Genomic DNA, 17,280 nt, shown 5'->3' with positions numbered 1-17,280 from the left:
AGCCAACTTGGCCCCCGACCTCAGGCCCTGCGGTCTCTCTGTGCCCCAGTAACCCTGCCCCTGAATCTGTGTCTGTGACCGATATCACACCAATGTTATCGCTGCCATCGAACAGACCAGGAAACTGCGGCTCCCTCGCGGTCACCCACCTAGACAAGTCAGAGGCAGTACTGGAACCCAGGCCCGCTGCCCCAGCTGATTCATGGGATGGGACTGCTGCTCTGTCCCATTTCTAGCACCGGGAACACGTGGCTCAGGTGTGGGGGGGACTTCTCGGCCCTGTTCACTGAAGGCAGCACCCTGAGAGGGGCGGAGATGGATGGGGGAGCAGAAGAAGATTCTGGCCTTTCAGAAAGCGACACCCCCCCCCTCCGCCCCCCACATTCCAGAAAAGCCTGGGATGTGAGGTGGCTCCTGGAGGGGAGGGGGCTACAAGTGAATGTGGGCTTGGACCTGCCTGTGCCGACCCAGTGCCTCTGTTTCCCCAAGCGTAAGATGACCTAGATTCTCTGAATCCTGTGGCCCCTGAGAACAATCAAGGCCAGGGGACCTGAGGTCAGGGGACTTGAGGCCAAGGCACCCGGAATCAGGGCACCCAAGGCCAGGGAACCTGAAGCCAGGGCCTGAGGTCTCTCCTCTGAGTGAATACTCCTCACTGCTAGAAAACTATCTCCTCCTCCAAAAAAGTCATTTCTAGGAAGTGGAACCACAGCAAGACCTCTGTGGGCCAGAACTAGCGATTAAACAGGAAAGAAAACGAAAGGCGAGGCACACTGAAGGGGAGGAGACGGCACCGGGCATGGTGAAGCTCCTGCCAGGGGAGGCAGCCTTGGGGGACCCCGAGCCCCTGCCCTTCCTGGGGCAGAGACCTGCAAGGAGGGGGCAGCAGACGGCCTCGAACGCTCCTTCCAGCCAGGACCCAGGCCTGGGAGGAGCATTCACTGAAGGCAGCTGCAAATAGTCAGAGTCCGCACCCCAACACGGGGCAGTGCCTGCCCTGCTGAGGGGTGCGATGCCAGGCCCGCCCGGCCGTGGAGCATGGAGCCACGGCCCAGATCCCCCTCTTCCCAGACTAGAAGAGAATGAAGGGGGTCTGCCGGGCCAGGGCTCCAGGGCCTTGAGTCCTCTCCCCAAGGCTGTCACCTGCTCAGAGGGCCAGCCCATCAGCATGGCCATGGAGCTTCACCACAGTCACAGAACAGACTGGGAGGAAACTGGAGCCAGAAGGAGCCTGGAACACGGGACCTAGAAGGCCAAGAAGCCAGAAGGGCCTTGGAACAAAGATGAGAGAACGTCAGGACTAAAAGCAACCTCTGTTTATCCGCCACGATTACCATCAGGGAAACTGAGGGCAAGAATAGAAATGACTTGTCCAAGGTGTGGCCTTTCTCCAGCCACAGAGATGGTGCCACAGGCCGCTAACGTGCAGCCCACACCCAAGCTGAAGACGCTCCCGATGCCACGAGGGGCTCCTGGGAGCTCCCCGTAATCTTCAGGCCCCCAGTCTAGACAACACCAAACACTCACAGGACGGGAAGGAGGGGGTGCCCTGGGCTCTCCTGGGCCCTAGGACGATGGGATTGCCCATTGGCCAGCAGGCTCCTAACAGCTACGATTAGCCTGGCCCCGCCTTGTCCACGCAGCCACACCTCCCGGCCCACCCCTTTCCCAGAGTGACGAGCCGCAGGGGCAGCGGGGTCCAGTACCCCCCCCCTCATTCTCCCTCCCGGCCCCTCCCCTCTTCCACTGAGCTTTATCGGATTCCGATGAAGCCCCTGCCAAGGGAGCGCGGGAAGCTTCCCGGCAGCCTGGCGCTCTCTGTGCGGCCACAGTAACCAGGGCCGGCTCCCCGGGAGCAAAGGCAGGGGGCTGCTTGGCTGACCCTCCAATGTCCCTGTGCCAGCCAGCCCACCACAAGGGCAGGCAGACGGCACGGGGCATCCTCCCAGGATGGGCCGAGGCCAACCATGGGTCAGATCGCACCCTTCCCGAGGAGTGACAGCGACAGCGTTACAAGAAACCAGCCACTCTGGAGACACTGAGCCTGGGAAATGCTGCCCCTGGCAGCAGAGGGAGGGGGAAGCAAGGAGGGGGGAGCCCACACTGGGTGGGTGCTGTGGCCCACGAACCGTCAGGCGCAGAGTCCGGCATGGTGGACCACAGCTGCCCCATCTCCAGACAAATGTCTCTGACCAGGCTGGCAAATAAAAAGCTTGTGTCTGGCGCCCCGAAGACTGGGCGGGAGGGCTCTGGCTGCTGCTGGTGAACCAAGGGTGGGCTCTGCTTGGTCCCCTGGAGTGGACAAGGCTCCCGCTCCCCTCTGGCCGCATCCGGGACGTCCACGGCTTCTCGCTGCCTAGAAACGGCGGGGCCCCTGGCCTCTCCTCCCAGGGGAGCCTGCTCATCTATGCCAGGGTCTGGCGGCATGGGGGCCCGGCCATGGGAAGGAGGCTCCCTGGAAAGCTGGGCACTGTCGCTGGCGGCAGCGGAGGAAGCGTGCTGACCCTGCCTGCCCGTTGCCCGGCTTCAGGCGGGAGCAGGAAAGGAAGGAAGGGGGAGTCGCCAACCAGTCCCAGACCCAGACGAGAGACTGTTGTCCTGCAGGGAAGGGGGGCCAGCAGCCCTGGGCGCAGGCGGTTCTAGTGTCCCCCGGTTGGCTGAGTCTCCAAGGCTGTGCCGAGGCCACCTAACCAACCCTTCCAGTCTGAGAGGCCCCTTCCTCACCAGGACGGGGTGGGGGGCAGTTACTCCTATTATATGGGTGAAGAGGCTGGGGTGTGGCCAACCCCAGAGCTTACTTCTCCTCCTCTGGCAGGAGGGAGGGTGCGCATTTACAGAGCACCTACTATGTGCCCTGCCCCAGAGGAGCGCCCTCCGTCAGAGCTGGTGGCTCTGGAGCCTTTCACCGAGTCCCCGGGGGCCGAAGGGGCTGGGCCTCGGAACTCAGAGGCAGAGCGGAATTGGAACTAGCGGGAGGGCGGGGCGGGGTGGCACAGAGGGGACGACTTCGGTCTGGGCCCTTGAAGGGAAGCCCAGAAAGGCCTGAAGGCCCGCAAGAACTGACCAGGGCGTGTCTCCTCATCTGGGCCTGCCCCAGGGCCCAGCACGCTGGCACCCCTGACCACAGTGTGTTGACTGACTCTTGCCCAGGCCCTGTGCAGAACTCACCCTTCAGGCCAGGGAGCCTTAAGCAACTCTGGGAGGGAAGCAGCATAACCAGGACTGGTCCGCTTTGTGGATGAGAGACCGAGGCACAGCAAATGGAGCCCCAGGTTCTAATCCTGCCCCAGACCTCGCCAGCTGAGTGACCCTAGGCAAGTCACCGCAAGCTCTGTGGCACCGACCTCCCAGAGGGGGCTCTGGGGGGGGGGGGGGGGGCTCAGCCAGCCCATCAACACCAGCCGTTAGAGGGGGAAGGGGTGGAGGGAAACAAGGCATGTATGACTCTACCGAGGGGGCAGAGATCATGCCACGTTCCATGGGACTGACCACCCTCAGACTAAGGCCTGCATCCTGCCTTAACGCACACTGCAGAAGTCACCAAGAATGGACCCCAGCCCTGCATGGTGACGCAGGCTCGGACTGAAGGACAGCTGACTCCAGGGAGATGGGAGGGTCACTGAAGCATGAGAAGCTGGTTGGCCTCCCCCTAGGATCCTGACATCAGGTTGCTGGGCTGAGACCAGAGCGTGTCCCACAAAGGGGTGCTACGGAAACAGCAGGTTCTGGGACCCACAGTCGGAGGATAGTGTGGCCACACGGTGGCCCCAGACCAGGCCCAGGTCCCATGATGGCCCTTGGTCTGTCACTCTTAAAGAGCCAAAAGGAAAATGCACAACAGGCGCGCCTCACCTAACACACACCAACCACCAAGGAATGCAAGGAGCTGCTCTCACGTTCATCAGTGCTCGATGGGGCCGGGCTGGTGGGCAGCTGCCCAAGGACGCTCCAGGGGGCCCGTCGGCAGCAGCCGCTCCCTCATCACTTCTGCCCAGAGTCTGATGACTTTTACATCCATCAGGCTCCAAGCCCAGGGAGCCCCATGCCCACTACCAAGGCCATCATATGATGAAATGCAAATGGAAAACACAGAGATGGAGAGGTTTCGGAGGCTGAGGGTGGACAGGCCAGGGCTGGGCAGAAACACCAACTATGGTAGAGGAGGAGTCAGAGCTGCTGGTGGGTCGGTGACAACACAGAGCTTTGGACTTGGCGGTCTGGGGGGCGAGCAGACCCCGTGTTCCCCGTCCCCTCTCAGCCTCCATCCGTGGGTGGATCTCAGGCAGTAGTGACGTGAGCCTGAGACATGATGGGGCGGAAAGCACAATGGTCAGTGTTTAGAGGAGAGACGGGATTCCTCCATGCTCTGAGATGACGTCAGGGCCTCAGTGTCCTCATCTGCAAAACGAGAGCACACCACCTACCACGTAGGGGAACACTGTAAGGAAAACATCTGGCGAACTCAAGATTCTCCCCATTGGGCGGAAGCTTTGGGGGCCACCTGTCCTTCACCCTTCCTTCAAAGAACGGGGCACCCCACTCCCCACAGATGCAGATTTGACCCAGTTTTTCTTCCTGGCTTGGGGTCTCTAAGTGCCCCAGATGCTGATGAGAGGGACACTGTGCGAGGCAGAGGGAGATGTCTCTCCAGAGCCAGGGGCCTCCCCTCTTGACTTCCCATGGGAAGGGCCCCTGGTCTTATGCACATGACGCTTCCTGGAGACACCCAATGGATCTGGTTGTCCTGGTTTCTGAATCCGGCAAGTCAGCAGTGGTTTAGAATTCCTCTCTCATGACTGTGAGCAGAGCTTTGGAGCTCTCCCTCCCGGGCTGATGCAGACTCCCAGAAATTGTATCCGCTGGCTCATGTGTCCGTCTGCTGTTTATGTGACACGCTGTTCCATTTCTGTTTGGGAAGCCTTTCCAGGAGAAAACTTCCACTGTGCACATGTGAATGGGTCCCTGAGGCCAGCCTGCCCTCTCGGTGCCAACGGGTGTTTACAGGCTGATTTTACGCTCTTCTGGCAGCTTGGCAAAGAGGAATTTGATTCATCCATTGTATGGCATGGCTGGGCTCAGCAGAACCAGGACATGCTTCCCATGTTGGTGCCGGCTTCCTGACTCGCACAGAATCAGACCTCAGAACTCGACAAATGGACCGTGTTAGAAATAAGGGGCTTGCAGAATGACACTGAATTCTGAAGGGAACGGGTGTGTGTGTGTGTGTGTGTGTGTGTGTGTGTGTGTGTGTGTGTGTGTATGTGATTCTTCTGCTCAGGATTTTAAATCCCTCCACCCTTTTTCCTGTATATCCAACTTTCCAGCCTGGGAGTTTAGAAAGCCATTACTTCTTCCAAAGGAAAAAAACTCCTAAATTTCAGCAAAGAGCCTGGGAAACCTTCAGAAAGCTTTTCTCGTCTAATTCTGTTGACCAGATCAATTCTGGGACACTGTGAAAAGAGCCCCATTGATCTATCTGGCGGGGCTCCCACATGCCACTCTCTGATTATACGGTTTACACCTGAGACCTGGTGACAAGATGGGAGCAATATTTTTATGTCCCTTTTTAAAGGATGCTGTTCCTTACAACGACCAGAAGTCAATCTGGCCTGAATCTAGAATCTGAAATGTACAGTGACCCCTGGCAGATAACTCAAAATGTTAGAAAGTCTCATTCGTACACAAGCAGGAAAAAGGAGAAACCTGGGGTCGGGGGTACCGTTTCTCAGGCAAAGGGGAAGAGCTGCAAAGGACTACCTGATGACTGACTTGCTTCAGATCATTTCCAAGGTCACAAATAGCAGCCCAGGACTAGGCCAGGTGGGATTTAGAAGCAAAAGGGAGGAAAGCGTTGTTTCTGATGGCCCCTTGTACTTCTAGAGCAGGACACAGAAAACACTTGCTTCAGCACCTGGGACACCCTGGCCCCCTTAGGAATTCACTTCGGGGGAGATGGAAGATGACTCCCAGATGGGAGAAAGGGGGCATCAGAGACCCCACGTGGGGTGGCTGTGCTGGCACTTACCAGCCCATTGTTCCCATTCCCCAGCTCACAATCCCCTTCCCCGGATCATCACCCAATTTCTCAATGTACAGAAAAGGGAGCAATACTGAATATCATTGAATAATACTGAAACAAGTGTAGTTTGGTAATCACCTCTGGAACGGCTGGTCACAACCTCAAAGGTGACAAACAAGGAATCAGGATGCTATTTACATAATACATTTTGCAAAATGGAAAATAGAGGCTCATTCCACACGCCATCAATCTGCCCTATTATCTGGATTTCAACGAGGCCCCAAGTAGGAGGGGGCAGATTTCAGCCAAGTGAATTCCCAAGGCAGTGGATGGCTGGGCCTGAAGGCTGTGATTAGTGAGCGCCTCGGAGGTTGGGGAAGGGCCCTGTCCCTCGGGGCAGGTGCTCCAGGTCACACAGAGGCAGGAGGGTTCCGTGGAAAAGTCCTGGGTTTAAGAGTCTGAATCCTCATAAGGACTTGGAAGGAAGAGGAACTTCCAACATTTATAAACACTTCAGGCTGACGATGTTCTCTCCATAAAGGGACCCACCTGTGAGACAGGACGCAGCAACCCCCCATGGGACAGATGGAGGTACTGAGGCCTATGGTCACACAGCATGTGGGGCAGAATCTGAACCCAGGCCGTTTTGACTGAAAACAGCATTAGACCCACTTCACAAAACTACCCGGGTCCAAAAATGCACATGGAACAGGCCCTTGGGGAGAAAAGTTTGTCAAGTCCCTTTATATCTGTGAAGACTTCCATTAAATGAAAATTTCTCGTAGAGGCTCCCCTCACTTGCTGGCTCCAGGTTCGGCCTTTTTCTCATGCTTCTACTGAGGTTGGTGCTGTGTCTTCGACAGCCATAGGCCAGGCTGAAATCCAAGGATGGCCTTGCCCGGGTGGCCTGGGTCAGCCCAGAAAGAACCGAGCTCTCTCGACCTGGGCAGCTCCAATGATGATCGTGTTTGTCCCAAAGAGGACACGGGTCTGTGCTGTGGGATGAGGCAGCCACGGCCAGACAGGTTATTGGGGGGCTACTTGTGGAAGTGGCCATTTCCTTCTTTGTTACTGAAGGATGGTTTGCTGGAGAAGGAGCAGAGCAATGCTGGGGAAAAAGGAAGATTTTGACAGAAACCACAGCCCCCAGGGCTCTGGGCCCAAACACTTCAGACACTGCCCTGGAGATGGGTGAGGAAGCTTCTCAGAGAGCCGGGGTGTGGCTCACAGATAGGCCAGGGAGCATGTCAGTGGGCAGGCCAGAGAGCAGGCAGGCCAGGGGGGCATGTCAGAGGGCAGGCCAGGGACCTGACTTGGGAGTTCCTGTCCACAGGGTGAGGAGGGGCAACAGACATTAGATGTCTGAGGTCCTGGGACACACTGACGGGTCTGCTCAGCCACAGACACAGGCCAAGAGGCTTCAGAAAGCATTTCTCTTCCTAACTGGAGAATATACACCGATATCTTTTATGGTGCCAAGGCCTAGGGTTCTGTCTGGGGTGTCTGCCCCAGCAGCATCTCCCTCCCTCCAGCCCTCGCTGAAGCAGCCTTTATTATTTGCTGGAGTTGGTCACTTCTCCTAAGGAGATGGGGTCTGACTTCCAGGCACCCCCTGAACAGCCGGGCCAAACACCTCCTGCCCTGGCCAGCACAGCTGATGGTGGGGCTTGGGCTTCCCACGGAGCCCTCGCTGAGAGCCTCGGAAACCCCAGCAGGGCCTGGCCATGCAGTGGAGGGGCCCAAAGGCTATGGAAGGTATGGGGGCAGAGGGCACTGAGTCCCACAATCTCCTAACGAGGGTATAAAAATACTCTGGCAATCACCTAAGTGGGGAAAGAGGATTGTGCACTCTCAGAACCAAAGTAATAAGTAATTGCTTCAGATGAACTGAGCAAGGGGCAAGGCAGGCCAAGGCCGGGCAGTGCGGCCCCTCACCTCTCCAGATGGGACCCTGCTTCTGGGAAGCTGCCCTCCTCCTGCCTGCGCCTCACGGGTTCCTGAGCTCACCGGACAAGACAGAAGCCAACGAGCTGGGGTCAGACCCCAGGAATGACCCAGACTGCGGGACAGTGTTCAGACTTTCCCCCAAAGTCTAAGCCAAATCAAAGGCGGGGGGAATGCCAGTGGCAGGGGGCCATGAAACCCCTGGATCCATCATGAAACCCTTCTACATTCTCAAAGGAGCTCATGATGCCACAGCCTCCAAGGCCCCCAGAGAATGTCAGCTACCCAAGGGCAGCACCAAAGGGGGAAAACTGGGCTTCAGGCCAGGAGAGATCAGAGCCATGTAATGGGGGAATGTGTGAGGTTGGAGACGCCCCCCTTTGGAGGTGTGTGGTAGGTCACAGCGGAGTCCCTGAGGGAAGTGGATGGCCTGAGGCGCCCAGATCTCAAGCTTGGGCCCGCTGCCTCCTTGGCCTGTCTCACTGGGCTCTGCACAAAGTTGGGGCTTGAAGAAATAAAAACAAGAAACCCCTGCTTGTTGGAGTGGACAGAGGCAGGCAGGGGAGTGGGGAAGGGGACAAGACTCAAAACAGGACAGGGAAGAGGATGGTGCTGGAATCTCCCGTCCCGCAGAATCTGCCCTGACAACCTAGAAGGCCCCCCCTAGTGAGGAGTGCCGTCCCAGGCCGTTTGGTGGGGCAGGGACAAAAGGGTCTGCAGGGGTGAGAAGAGGGGAGGCCGGGACACAAATGGTCCAGGAAGGAGGGAGGCTTGGAGGGGAGTGCTGGGAGCCTGAGGGATGTTGGAAGAGAGGGGGCAGAGCATGAGAGGACGCCGGGCTGAAGATGACCAAGTCCCCACCATGGAAAGGATGCCGCAAGGCTTCACCGATGACAACGGCAAGCGCAAACCCAGACATTTACACAGGCAACAGGACCAAGGGCACTTCCAATGACCGATGGTCAGCTGTGCCTAAAACGTACAGAATTGAGACTTGAAATAATGGAGCGGCTTGGGACCGTCCAGACCCGTTCCATGGAAGAAACGGGGGCTTCATCTTAGAGAAGGGAAAACTCTCCTTGGTACTGAAAAAAGTGAGCCATCGGGGCAGCGAGGTGGTGCCGTGAATAGAGCACCAGCCCCGGAGTCAGGAGGACCTGAGTTTGGAGCCGCTCTCAGACACTTAACATTAAACTTGCCGTGTGACCTTGGGCAAGTCACTTAACCCCAACTGCCCTCCAAAAAAAGCAAAAAATAAAAATAAGAAAGTAATATACCTTTAAAAAAAAAAAGAAAAGTGAACCATCTGGAGTGTGGCCTCAGCAACCCAGGGGCCTTAGGGGCAGAATTTCTGACTCCTAGGAGGTCAGCTGGCCAAATCAATAACTGCATTTCCTTGAGGCCGTGCAGGTGCCAGTGAGTGTTGGGGGATGGACCTTCCTACACTGAAGACTTCCCAGGCCTGGAACAAGCAATTCTTGTGTAAAGGTGGATGGCTGATTCACACTGGAGATGGACACCTTGGCTGGACTGCTGGATGCCGTAGTGCACACCTGGGGGATGGAAAGCAGCCCCACAGCTGTTCCTTCCACAAGCGGGCATTCTGTGCACACGTGCTGTCTTCCCCAGAACAGGGAGCGCTTCCTTTATTCAGTTCTGTGGTCTCAATACCCACTAAGGTGACCAGTACACAGCAGGTACTTAATTAATGCTTGGCTCCCTTGTGCCCTTCCATCCTCATCTCTGGCTGCTCCCTGACTCAAGGCCCCAGCAGCTGTGCCCTGCGCCTCAGCCCAGCAGCCGCGCCCCGAGCCCTGGCCCAGCCTACACCGTCCTCTTGGATGGCACCTTCCCTTCTCCAAGCTCTGGATTCCACAACAACAAAGAATTTTCCAATAAGCTCCTCGCCTGTATGGAGTGGCTCATGTTTCATAGAAAAACTACCTTCCCCTTCAGTTCATGGGGCCCTGGTGCCCACCTCCACCACCCGAAAACATCTGAGAAATGTCCGAGACTGGCTTGTTTGGGGCCTGGACTAGAGGACACACCGAGGGAGGCAGACCTGACTCCTACTCACACTAAACAGCAGAGAAGTGGCCACTTTTTGCAGGGACACACTGGGCATCAGAGCCTGGCCTGGGGTCACTTCCATCTCACATGGCTGTCATCAGTGTCGGACAAACTTGAACGCGGTGCAGAAACAGCGACGGTAATGAGGAGGGGTAAAACCACTCATGGACCACGTGGCCAATGTAGTGCCTCAGCTTCCCCAGCTTAAAAGGAGGCGTTTGGGTTAGATGACTTCTGGGAAGCTCTGTTCTACTGGAAACCTTTAAAAAAATGCAGCCCAGGGCACTATCCACTAGAGTCCTCCTGAGCGGGACCAGCTGGGGCCCTGCGTCGTCTGTCCTCAGAAGAGTGTGAGCTCCATGAGGACGGAGACCGAGGGGGGACTGGGGAAGGGCAGAGAGCGGCTGTTCTCAAGCTGGCACCGTGTTTAGTCTCCTGCTTTACTCCAAAGATGGGAGCCTGAGAAATCTAACTAAGGGCCTCCCTCCCACTGTCAGTCTAGCATCAGGCAAGGACTCTTATCCACCTGCAGACGCAGAGGAGCAGTCAAGACACCAGCCTTGCCTGTCCACACGTATGCAGTCCATCTATCTGGATGTTTCAGCGGAGAGCTAAAAATGAGAAAAAAAAAAAAGACCCAAACGCCAAAGGAAGAAGTCAGAGGTGTCTCCATCAGTTCCCCTGAGCTTTGGGTGGGCTCCACACAATTTTAAATGGCTACAGGCCCCTCCATTTGCCAGGAGATGGTCTCTGGGCTCCTCAATGGAAACCTGCAGGACCACAGACACTTCCCTATGATGCCCAAGAATCAGTTAGGGCCGTCCCAGATGCACTGAGCCACGTTCCCTGTTCTTCTGTCCACACTGGCTGCAATGAGACACTGACCTCTCTTCAGAATGTCCTCTGGAGAAACTGCTGTTCCCCTTCAAAGTGCCTGGTCCCTGCACTGGTGAAAGACGAATGTCCACATTTTTATTTAAGGAATAAAAAATAAAGACGAGGGCCCATGAGTCCATGAAGAACAGAGAGAATTTTTTGTAAAGATACAAAATAAAATTCCTTGGTAAAAGGTGCTGAGTCCTATGGCGCTGCCTACCACAGAGAACAGCAGGTCTGTTTTCTGACCTGAGATCCAATGATCCTGAAGGTCCCTTCAGCTCCAGCTCTGGTGGGATTGTCCTTCTCAGTAAGGCACAATCTTTGTCCAATTTGTCCCTGCCCTCCAAACAAACGGAAATAGCTGATTCATTTGGAAGCCAAGCTGGAGCTGATTCCTTCAGACTGGCAGTGTCAAAGCCAGCCTGGAGGCGGTGCCAGCCAGCCACAGCAGGACAGGTCACTGCGTCCCCCAGCTGGCTGGGATTTAAGGGCAGCTCAATCCTACCTCCCTTCAGTGACCCGGGGGCACGGAGATCTTGGCCTGGCCTCCTTGTGGGTCCGGGGCTGCAGAGGGGGAGGTGGGAACCATCAAGGAAATCCAAGGCTTTCTTAGGGGGTGATGGTGGTGGCGTCTGTCTGCATTAGTGAATGGACATTTGGTTGAAAAGTGCCACCGATGGTTTATTTGATAGAGAAATTGATTTATTCTCTGCTGAGTTTCCTATTCTAATTGTATGAAATTCCTTGAAATTGATACGGAGCCAGGGAACAAAGATGAAGACCTACATCCCTTGGCCAGTTGTGATGCATCTGGACTGACCAACACCCATCAAATTAAACAGGGAAGAAGAAAGAGGCGGCTGGCTCACGTCTGTGGGAAGGTAGCATCAAATTAAAAAGAAAATTCAGGCAATTTTGCGGGTCCTACTTTAGCTAAACCTTTCAATGACTTCAATGAGGAGATAATCTTTCTGTGATTATGACCAAACCTTCCCGTCGCCTAGCAACACATAATTAAGGAATATGTTTTCAGATCCGCTTTGCAAGCTGGCCATTATCAGATGAGATCGCTACAGCAACAAATGTGGTCCTCATGCAAATGAGCCGGCTGCAAAGAAAGCATGTCTGGCTGGTGAAGGACGGGGGCAAGGGGGGCACAGGGAGGACCCCCGAGAAATCACAGGACGTTCTGGTCACACACGGACCAAAAGAGTATGGGCGGAAGCAGGCAGATCAAAAAAAAAAGGCGCAAGCCAGAACCAGACCCCCCAACAGAGAAAAGAGCCCAAATGCCCTTCACAGGACAAAAGGCAGCCCCCTCCCCAAAAGAAAGACACCCAAGAGATTCTTTCTTTTTGTAAAGTGTGGTAACAAGTGACCGTAAAGGGAACCTGGTGACAGCCAGCCATGATTTTGTTTCAACCTGAGACCCAAGGGCTCATACGCAGTGCAGACCCAATGAAGAGTCACCCTCAGAGCAAAGAGGGAGCGCCCCCTTTTTCCCTGCAGGAGGGGGGATTTAGTAGCTTGTTATTCCTCGATGTGGCAGAGCTGTCTAGCTTTGAAATTTCCCAACAACCTCCAAGATGTTGCTACTTTCTGGAAACGAGAAGAAAAGCCAATGCCTGTTCCTTGAATGGCATCGTGAGTGAGTGGGGAGGGAAGGGGACGGCCAGAGAAAGGCCTGTTTCTGGCTTCCATTGGTCATTTCAGTCGGGCCACCATTTCCTTATGGAGCCAGGAGACAGAACCCTACTGTGGGGCTGTGCCCAATGGTGTTCAGAGGCGGTCTCTGTGTCAAGGACAAGATGTCCTCTCCGACCACAAAATAACTGGCCAATGTCCTGTGGGAATAGGTTTTTAACCCAAAATTGCTGCTTGCTAGCCTTGCCCTTTCTGTCTATGCCTGGCCAGAGCCTTTAAAACATTAAACCTGTATTAGAAACACATCCCCACATTTCCCTTAATTTAGCCCATGGGCATTAAAAGGGGATAATCATCGATTTAAGGACAAACCCACCTCACTAATGGCTCCCGTCCTACCACCCCGTGCCAGGAAAAGACCCTTTCCTCCACAGGCCTGGAAATTCCATGAGGAGGCAGCAGATGAAAAGAGTATTTCTTTTACCCCAAATCTGAAGGACTTCTGAAGGAGAGGCAAACCTAATGGTGTCACTCGGGTTCAGAGCAGAGCAAGGTTAGAGTTCCCTTTGGGGCCCAGTTACGGACGGACGGGTCAGAATCAATCCCCCAATCAGCCTCTCAAAGCCTCAGTCTTCATCACTACCTCCCTCTGAAGCTGGATCCATGCCTAGACCCACCGGCTTGGGGCAAACTCCCCGGGTAAAACCTGGGACGTCGTCATCTCCCTGGTCCTGTCCCCTCTTCATCTATAAAATGAAGGGACTGGACAGGATGGCCTCCCCTAGCCCTGCCAGCCCGAGGAATGAGGCGGCCCAGTGGTCCAGGCTTACAGCCTGCATGCAGAGGGACACAGGTTATTGAAGGACAATGAGCCAAGGCCAGCGACAGAGACGCCGCAGACCCAGCCCGGCACACCACACTAAGCTACGGACTCAGGCAATTACTTTGTTCCGGGGAGGTCATGGTGGAGACGATGATGGGCGCTCCGGTGCGTCTGGCCACCTTCTGATACGGAGAGTGAGGCGTGTGGAGGCCCTGGCTGGCTGGGGGCGGCAGGGTGGCGTCCGTCGGAGCACTGGGCTTCCTCAGCAGCTGGGGGCTGCTGTGGGGGCTGTGCAGAGGAGACACGGCAGCAGGGCGGTCCCGCTTCATGAGCTCCATGGGCACTGTGTAAGCGGTGGAGTAGGCGATTTTGGGACTGGGGTGGATATTGTTCTGTACTGTGGCGGTCATAGCAATCCCAGCCTGGGGAGAGTAAGACGGCCCCAAGCGGGCGTTTACGGTGCATGGCACAGGAGAATTGTATCCCGGGTTGTGTGGGAAGTGAGCGTTTGGATGGGACATGGCAGCGGCAGAGTAGGTGGCTGTCTCCAGAAGGTGCTGAGATGGTGCACTGGAGGGTCTCCGGGTCACTTCTGAGCGGGGTGAGGCCGTACGCAGTGGGAAAACTGACTGTTGCTGGACGGGGTTGCCACCCACTATGGCGCCCGGGCCAGGCTGTCCCAAGCAGTCATTGGGCAGAGGCTCACTTCGATGGCTGAAGCTGTTGGACCGGGTCCTGGGGTGTGACAGGGCACCCTGGCGGCCTTGCAGCTCAGCCCGGCAGTGACCGGCCAGCCGGGAGAGGACACGCGCCTGACCTAGGTTGGGGGCAACAGATCTGATATCATTCTCCTCCATCATGGCCAACACATTGGGGCGATCAAAGCCCTGCTGGAGCAAGGCACTGATGGTACTCTCGGACACGCCTTCAGTCCTCAGGAGGGCCATGAACTCAGGATCCAGGTTCCTCTTGCCATCCTGCCCAGAGAAAGCCGCTGATGCTGGGGCCTGTGAAGGGGCCATGCTGGGCTCGTAAGTCTCATATGCGATCTTGGCATTGAGGGCTTCCTGGGTCGGACCGTAGCTGCGGCTCATGGGGCCTGCCGGGGTCCCCACGGCCACAGTGGACAGACTGGGGTCAACCACTAAGCACGTTGGCGCCGTCTGCCTGGCAACAGAAGGGGGCTCAAGGGGCCTCACACCTACATCATTCAAGAGGGGTCGGTTGGGACAGACCGGTGCCTCTGCCCCGTACCTCAGAGAAGGCTCTGCTCCATACCTGGAGAAGGCGGCCTCCCGGTTCCGTATTCTCTGGCCCTCGGGGATCCCTTTCCCTCCAGGTTCGCGGTAAAGGCGACTGGCTTCATGAGCGGCAGGTGACCGACCTTGTATCTGATCCCACGCCAATCGGCTTCCGGGTATCCCATAATTCAGCCCTGGTCTGTTAACCGTTTGATCCCTGAAGTAGGGAGGCTCTTTAGGGGATCTGCCTGCTGCTAAGGAGGGGTCACTGTAGAAGTCCTGTGAGGGCAGAGGGCTCCGTCCAGACATTGCTACCTGCCTGCTGTCGTAAAAGAGAAATTCAGGAGCAGAGCTCTTCCTCGGGGCACCCGCAGCCAGCACCCCGTCCTGGTACAGGTACGGCTCTTGTCTCAGCTCCAGCCCCCCGTGCATCACGAACTCGGGGCCCTGCGGGCTGGGCTGCTCATACCAGCCATGCTCGCCACTGGGAGTCAGAGAGTTCCTTCTGCCAGGGCACAGTCTCGGGTAGTCCCGGGCACTATCATTTCCCCAACTGCCATCATACCAGCCGGCAGCATCCCAGCTCTGAGAACGACCGATGTTGCCCGGCTTGTTCGGGACCGGCATTGGAGAGGAACAATGTCTGCAGAGGAGGGCGGGCAGGATGCTTTCCTTATGAATCTTCAATTACCTACATCCAAGAAAGGCCAGGCTGCCCAGGAAGCCCTCCGAGACGGCAGCAGAGACCCACCGGGGGTTTTGCGTTTCAAAGTATTTCCTGAATTATTAATTCTCTGAAACTTTAGTAGACAAAACAGAGAGAGCTCCTTGTAACTCTGCCTCTCCCCATCAGCATTGGTGAAAGGTCTTTTCTGTCTCATTCAGCCCCAGAAGGCGGTGGGCCCACTTAATCCGGCCCAGTTATCCTCCAGCCTGGGCCGGGAATGGCTCACGGGGCTCCAGGCAGAACCGACTGGGGATTAAGAGCTAAAGAAAGCCTGTAAAGCTTTGTTCCATGTGACACAGCACGGAATTAGGCCGCCGAGTGAGGCGGCAGCTCCCACCCATGCAGACCTGGGAATTCTGTCAGCAATCGCCTTGGCAGGGGAGGCAGGCGTCCCTGCCCCCTCCCCCGCGGGTGCTCCCCGTTCCCCCCGCAGCCCTTCAGGATGGTCTGTCCCATTTTCAAGGAGAGGGGGAATAAAAAGGCCGGCTTCTGAGTCCGTTCAGTCCTAATCCCCCTGATATGTTAATCTGCTGGACACAACACATACTAATGAAATGGGAACAGGCAGACAGGACTGGACTGAAGGCTGGGGATGCGAGGCACCCCGCAAACCAAAGGAGAATGGAAATGAGCTGGGGGCCAGCCTATCCACTGCGCTCGGGCTCCTTTACTGCAGAGAAGCTCTCCTGCCTCTCTGCTCTAACAACCACGGCAAAAACCACCTAGATTTCTTGTGCTTGTTGCCCTAAGAAACAACCTTGTAGGGAGGAGAATGGCGGCAGCGGCCCCTGGACTGGGAATTCTCAGACCCAGGAAAGGACTGGGAAGAGGGAGGGAGGATGGCGCTCCCTTCCCGTGATTTTAGGCAAAGAAAGGATGCTCCCAGCTTGGGCGATCTCACAGCCCTTGCTGTCCCTGAGTTTGCACAGGCAGGCAGCTCCCGGCTGCTTTTGATAAAGAAATCCTGCCTGTGGACAGATAACGTTCCAAGGTAATTCCATAACCGCCGGCTCCAGGGAGGGCAGATGCGCAGGATGCTAATTAATAATGTTAACGAGGAGCAAATTTTGTGAATTCTTTCAAGGTAATGCACTTCTGGTCTGTTGTTTTGTTCCGGGGAAACGGCCTTCCACCTGCAGCTGCTGGGAGCTGCTGGGGCTGCAGGGGGGACCTCCCCAACAGAGTCTGACCCTGGGGCGGGTCAGACAGTCGCCATCGTCACAAAGTAACTGCTTCACCAGAGCTCTTTTGAGGGGTTAGAAGCAAGGAGCAGACAATGGGCCACCTGCAGGCACCGCAGCCCTTCGGAGGTGCCCAGCCCGGCGCTGCTGAGATGGGCAAGAAAAGCTCCAGAATGAGAACGTCGCCAGAGTCCTGCCCTGACTGAGCGCGGCTCAGATTGTGCCCCGGACCCACAAATCTGCTCACGCTCATCAATGCCAACACCTGCCAATGGCCCAATGCCTGGCGCTCTCCCTGACCCAAATGCTCACCAAGTCACATGGCTAGCCACAAAAAGTTGCTCATTGGTTAATGCCCCAGAGTCAAAAATCCTTTCCAATATGGCACTTAAAAACCTGCAGATCATCCCTTGCTAGGACACATCCAAAGCAAAAACAGAGGATTTGGGAAGAGAAGCCGCCTTCAATCACCCAGTCCCGCCCACTGGTGGGAGCCAGGAAAAGCTCCTGAGAAGGGGAGGCCTACAGCCCCAGAACACAAGGGGGGGCCCCCCCACAGGGCCTGTCCCACAGCATCAGGGATGTCAGCTGGGGAGGCTTCTAAAACGCACAGTGAGGGCCTCGGTTCTTAAATCCGCCTGAACCGAAAGCTGGCATCACCGGAGAATGTGGCCATCCACGGTCTGACTGGAGAGTCCAGGGAAGGATGCTGGGGCAGGGCAGGGCGAGGCCAGGCAGGATCCCATAGCTCC

The 17,280-nt window shown here is 56.3% G+C and overlaps 1 protein-coding gene across 3 annotated transcripts in view; it reads right to left on the bottom strand.

Annotated features, from left to right (window-relative positions):
- Positions 1-17,280, bottom strand: part of CTBP2 (C-terminal binding protein 2) — a 147,376-nt gene that overhangs the window by 9,287 nt on the left and 120,809 nt on the right. The window contains exons 1-2 of one of the 3 annotated variants that reach the window (XM_069101743.1): positions 15,060-15,251; positions 13,501-15,029 (exon numbers count right to left, since the gene is read on the bottom strand). The exons of 1 other annotated variant lie outside the window; for it this stretch is intronic. In XM_069101743.1, coding sequence (XP_068957844.1) covers positions 13,501-15,029; positions 15,060-15,247 — 1,717 coding nt within the window. In that variant the 5' untranslated portion in view covers positions 15,248-15,251. Of the gene's footprint in view, positions 1-13,500; positions 15,252-17,280 lie in introns of those variants that run through there. One more of the 3 variants, XM_069101742.1, reaches the window with a different exon arrangement.

This window comes from Petaurus breviceps, unplaced genomic scaffold (assembly GCF_028583685.1).
Source record: "Petaurus breviceps papuanus isolate PSGF00001 unplaced genomic scaffold, PetGlider_PUasm1.0 490, whole genome shotgun sequence".
Taxonomy (NCBI): Eukaryota; Metazoa; Chordata; class Mammalia; order Diprotodontia; family Petauridae; genus Petaurus; species Petaurus breviceps.
The sequence above is the reverse complement of the archived record's forward strand: the minus strand, read 5'-3'. Positions and strand labels throughout refer to the sequence as shown.